A 6,039-nucleotide genomic window follows, 5' to 3' on the forward strand; every position below is an offset into this window, starting at 1 on the left:
ACAAATACATAATGCTTCTGAAAACTTCAAATGAATGTTTTTAGATGTCTGGCATCCCTTAAAACAGTCACCGTTTTAAAGGACAAATTGGAATATACTTCCTAAGGATGGTTTAAACGTACTTAGTGTCTAGCAGCAGGAGAAAAGAGGCCAAATGATTCGTTGAGATATCTTTCTAGTCTCCGTTTCTATGCTGTAACTTCTGTACTCGTACCACGCCAACAACCACTTGAATTCTCAATCAACACAGAGTCTAATTAAGAATGATTTAAGAGTGGATACATACAGATTGTCTATGAAAATTACCATGCAAACTAGAAATGCAAGCAACAAAAATATGTCTTCAAGAAAACTGCACTGTATTCCGTATACTTATTTAGAGAATTTGAATACAAAAATATGACCTTAAAAAGCAAAGTAGAAGCCAAAGTGTTTAAAATGCAGAGCCCTTGGACTGTGAAAGCTACACCAGTCACATCTAGCATCTTTCAGCAATTTTCAATTTTAACATATGCACTTTATAAGCACAAAATTATGTTTTCCAGCTTTATAAAGTAAATCTGAAGTTTAACTACGTTTGCATTATCAACAACAAATATTCTGCAGCTACACTGTAATTATCTTTTAATTGACTGTGTTCTTACTGATAAAATGTGCAGTTGTGGGGGTGTGTGTGCTTGTCTGTCTGGAGAGAGTTTAGTTATCAGGTGCTACTTTTACATAGTCAGTTTTCAGATCACAACAGCATTCTAGATGATTAAAAGGTGATAGGATGACTTATTTTCAGACACAAGAGTCCTCGTACTACAAAGCGCACACGTTAGTTGTACTGTTACAGTCATATGTAGCAGAAGCAGTAAGAAACAAAAACATTTCCTTTAAAAAAAGTTATTTAATCTTTATGTCAAAAATGCACACAAAGATTATAAATATTAAAAGCCATTCAGCATTCCTAAAATACCAAACATGATCTATTTTTCTTTTGCAAAGTCATATTTGACACACGTATTGTTTCCCTCGACCCTGCAACTTCACAGAAGTTCACTGAGCAACTATATCCCATATCAGCTCAGTGTCATTTAGATTATTTTGATGTGAGAGCAACAGCTGTCATTATTTCACTAAGTTGTAATTACACTGGAGACTGATTAGAAAGTTATCACTCTTTTTTTTTTTCCACTTGAGAATGATTTCAAATTTAAAATTTGGATCTAAATTTCTTCCCCGCCTTGGAAGAGACAGTATTTTTCCTGTATACTTTGGTATTCCTATTAGTCTCCATAACATTCAACTACAATAGATGCATAATATTTCAATTCAATGATAATAAAAATATGGCATATTGTTGGTATTGATATGAAACCTAGTCCATGTTCTTGATCCAAACTCTGTGGTATTGTTATTAATTTCATATAATTTAGACTTTTTTGGTAGTTAGAATTCATTTAAAGCTCACCTTACAGTTTAATGTTTGATTTGTTTCACCAAACCTTGCAAAGCACAGTTTTGCTATTATTTACATTTACCAGAAACCTACCATTAAAACACCAAAAGACCACCAGTCTGCACTCTGTGTATGGCCTCGTCTATTAACGACTTCTGGTGCCATATATTCCACTGTTCCACAGAAAGAGTAGGCTTTTTTTTCGTGATCAATTGACTCCTTACTTAAGCCAAAATCTGGAAGAAAAAAGAATAATTCTAAATGTTTGTGGTTTTTTTTTTTTTTTTTTTTTTTAAAAAATCACTCACGGTTAATACTTTCACCATAATGTGAATGCAATGCTTATATCATTTGTATATACATCCAAATACACATATGGGAATTACAGAATACTCCTCCCCTCCCTGCATTTTCACAGGTCCATAACATCAGATACACTTGTAAAGCAGATATCTTATTTATATATTTCACTTATTTCAAACTAATTACACTATTTGCTCCACAGCAAAGTTACCTACCAGTTAAAATTACTTATTTTACCATATTGCTTTACCGAAAAAAAGGAAAATGCAAAGATTTTATTATGAACAGAAAAGATCCAGGCATTGCAATTTCCCTTTATTCACCTGTCAATTTGATATGTCCTTCCTCATCAAGCAGGATGCTAGAAAACAATAAAAAGAATAAAATAAACTGACTAAAATATCTTTTAACTGTTGTTTCAGACAATGCACTGACAACATTTAGGAATAAACAGAACAGCATACACAAAGACAAGCAGAATTGAACATGCATGAAAATGAATCATTAGGAGCAGATACTTTGAAACTACACATTTTCTTTTCCTTCAGTTCCTTCTTTTTAAAGATTATGAAACATAATCAGCATATCGGAGTTTTATTTAACTACTTGGTTAAATTCAGCATGGTACGTAGTAACATTTATCTTGAACTTTCAGTTTTGGCCATCCGCAGCATGTGTCATTATCACAATTGTTAAAAATAGAGATATAGTTCTATTTCTCTTAAACCAGGCAAGACATGTAAACATACATTGTATAAACGTATGTATACAAAATGGGTATTCATTTGCAATTACCGTTTCAAAGGGTGTTGACCACTTCAAATATCATCAAGTAATAAATATTCTCATGTTGTACCAAAGGACAGGACCCACGTGCCCTATACTTAGAGCAGGCCTTGTGCTTCCGCCTGTTTATTTTAATTACAAAAAAGGCCACACTTCTCCGAGATGCCAACTATCCTTAACCACCGCTGAATATAATCGCAATTCAAAGCATACAAAGTATTCAAGAACTGGACTCTAACACCACCTACACAGCAGACTTAGCTCCTCCAGCTTCTCTTGTGGGGAGCTGCGTTTCACCCTGGGGATGAGACATGACCCAGGCACACACTGCTTGTCCATTTCCCCTGCCCTTCCCTTTTTCTCTTTGCAGTTTCCATGGTGGGAAACAGCCCCACAGTATAGATACAGCCTGAGAGATTTACTATTGTCTCATCCATAACTTGCAAGTAATTTCAACCTTTGATAGGTTTTTTAATCAGATACACCCAAGGCTTAAAACCAAGGCTTTCAATAGGTATAGACACATACAATTTAAAAAAAAAAACAACTATGTTTGAGGCAGCAGCAGCTATTTAGTCTTCTAGACAATTACTATTTCGTTCTTTTCCTCTTGGAAGTAAGTGTTAACAAAATAAGTAAAGTTGTCTCGCTTTGCTTTTATAAAGATCTTTTCCCACTTGGTAAGGTTATTTTTCCTCACTTCAGAATTACTTAACAGAACACTCTCAAAGATTAAACATCATTCATTCCCTATTCATTTGTAAGTGCGACCCCGTGACAAAAGTCTCCAAATTTCTGATTTGGGTATGAATCTTTCCCTTCTTGTCAATCAGGGCTAAACATTTTTAAATTTGTGTCTTTTTTCCAGAAGATGCACACAAGAACAAGCTATGCTAATGGAAGTTCCATGTAAGAGCCAGGTTCTGTGATGCTTGTTACTCATTTTTGCTCTTTTCCACTAATACTTCAGGAGACAGTTATTTCACACAAGCTTTTCAGGTTCTCCATATAGCCCTAACAGAGAAGTGGGATCACCAAGGACATCAGGACTTCAGACTTATTACAGATTTCCTTGCAACGAGGCAGAGTATGTTAACTATCTGATTAAGCACAGAGGAAATGCACTCAACATATTGTCACTTAGATTCCTCTCTGGGTAGAGAGTAACACTATAGCATACATTTATATCTGAAAGGTTCAAATGTTCCAGATGATAGCACTGACATTTTCTTCTTTACATCTTCTAAGACTAAAAAAATTACTGGAGGAAAGACATAAACAGGCGACAGAATTCAGTCATTTGAATGAAGCAGGGATGACTAACATTTTGAGAGACAACACCATATCAGAATTGTAACTTCAAGCTTATTTTATTTTAAGTTTTCAGTGTAATTATGTGATTGTCAATACGTTAAATAAAGCCCGTGACTTACTATTTTCATATTTTACTTTAAAATTTAAACTCCATTCTGCTCTTACTGCAGTGGATTTTAAAAATCAGCATTGGAAAAGATGTTCGCTGTTAGGCTTTCAAATGCAAAGATACAACATTCAACTGTAACTTTGTATCATGCATTTGTTCTAAGTTTATCTCTAATCCAGAAATTCTACAATAATGACAAAAGGCCAAAACCACCTCCTCTCCATTGTACACCCTAAAACACCTGGAAAATGAAAGGTAGGAATATTTCAGTATACTCTTTACTTAAAGTAACATGGATTATAGTACTTGACATATCACTCTGAAACTAGATGCTCATGTTTGAGTGGGAATGAAATCCAACCTTTTTAATTAAAATAGCCCACAAGCTTCCCCCACCTCCCTCCCTATTCAGTTTATATAGTAAATTACTGAAGTTTAACAGCTGGAAAGAGAAGCGCATAGGTAGAAGTGCTATACAAATCAAATTAATACACTGCATTTGCCGCAGAGGAGTCTTACTTTTCTGGTTTTAGGTCCCGATATATTATTCCAAGACTATGTAGATGGTCTAAAGCAAGTGCTAATTCCGCCAGATAAAATTTAACATCATCTTCTGTGAACATCACCTGGAAAAGCAAAACAATGTATTTACATGTAAAATCTGTAAAGCTTACACCGGCACCAACTAAACAATGGTAACAGTGGCTTTGCAGAACGGTTCGTCATAATACTTGAATTCATTTCTATACAAAACCTTAGAAATTCGAATGTCTTCGTTAGACAAAAACTAGGATTTTATAATCAATACTACTTCACAGTACATACTTGAAAAAGAACTTCTGAAGCCAATATCATATTATTCTTTCTGCAAGACTGAGGCTCTTTGCTTCCAATTGTTCAAGAGAACAGACAAACACATTGTAGTGGGACTGAAAGATTTTGGGAAGCATTTAAAGAATGTGACTACCTCTTTATTGGATGTGACCATTTCATTTCCAGACAACAAATGGACTAAAGAAGTCCAAATGCCTGAATTTCATCTACAAAGTCAGAGAGACAAGAAAAGTGTAAGGATCTTGTTTTCGAGGAGACTGTCTCTAAGTACTAGGAGAAAGAAGTTAGTGCGATGGCAAAAACCCCAAGATGCAGCCTGAGATGTAACTGCAGAAAAGGTAGACCAAAGAGTAAGATAACGAAATAGCCTATGTAAGAGCACAGATACGGTCTCAGCTAGCAATCACACATTTTCTGTTAGGAAGATAAACTAATCCCTGTCTATATTCAATAAAATAAACATGTTGTCCCAATCATATCAACAACTGTTGTGATCCACTGACAGAAAACATTACAATTAAACTTTTCTGAGAATTTAGAAAAAGATAAAAATAATTAAAAAACTCCTGCATGATTTGATTCTACCTCAGTTACTACTCCGAGCTTTTTTTTTTTCCCCCTTAGAATTTAAGACTAACATCTTTAGATACAGCATATGGACCTGGAAAAAAGAACGGCAATGGGGAGCACAGATGAATGTTATTTTAAGCAAAAGTTAAGAATGGAGAATACCATATATTTTCCCCTTAGTAGTTTAAAGGGAGAAAGTGATATCAAAGCTTGTACAAAGGTTGTTGCAGATGTTACTTCTACAAAAGAGCCAATATTTAGTACAGGCACATTCAAGAAGGGAAATCTCTGTAAGAAACATTTAACAGCTCAAATAATGAAAGATCCCTTGAGGATGATGATACACCCACACTATGTTCTTTAAAAACATTGCATGGAATTCATCTCTCCTAACCTTAAACATCTGCAGTGTAGACATCTAGCTCTGAATTAATCACTTTTCCCTTTGTAGTCAATGGGGAAAAAGCAGGAACTTTCAGGCTGCAGTTCATCTGATCTATTTTAAAAATCACATGAATTGATACGAGGATGACATTAATTGCATCCAGCATGCCCATTTCACTCCATCAGTTATGAACAATTAGCTTAGATTCAGGTACCTATAATGAGTATTTCTTATCTAACCATATTAAATCGTTGAAAATTTGAGTGGCTCAAGATAAAAAAAGTCATCAGCAGG

At 34.7% G+C, this 6,039-nt stretch overlaps 1 protein-coding gene across 2 annotated transcripts in view; it reads right to left on the bottom strand.

Annotated features, from left to right (window-relative positions):
- RPS6KA3 (ribosomal protein S6 kinase, 90kDa, polypeptide 3) overlaps positions 1 to 6,039 on the bottom strand; it is a 78,305-nt gene that overhangs the window by 29,252 nt on the left and 43,014 nt on the right. For both annotated transcript variants that reach the window (XM_009325489.1, XM_009325488.1), the window contains exons 7-9: positions 4,476 to 4,582; positions 2,071 to 2,108; positions 1,538 to 1,680 (exon numbers count right to left, since the gene is read on the bottom strand). In XM_009325489.1, coding sequence (XP_009323764.1) covers positions 1,538 to 1,680; positions 2,071 to 2,108; positions 4,476 to 4,582 — 288 coding nt within the window. The remainder of the gene's footprint in view (positions 1 to 1,537; positions 1,681 to 2,070; positions 2,109 to 4,475; positions 4,583 to 6,039) is intronic.

The sequence above is a fragment of the Pygoscelis adeliae genome, unplaced genomic scaffold (assembly GCF_000699105.1).
Source record: "Pygoscelis adeliae isolate BGI_AS28 unplaced genomic scaffold, ASM69910v1 Scaffold386, whole genome shotgun sequence".
In the NCBI taxonomy this organism is placed as follows: Eukaryota; Metazoa; Chordata; class Aves; order Sphenisciformes; family Spheniscidae; genus Pygoscelis; species Pygoscelis adeliae.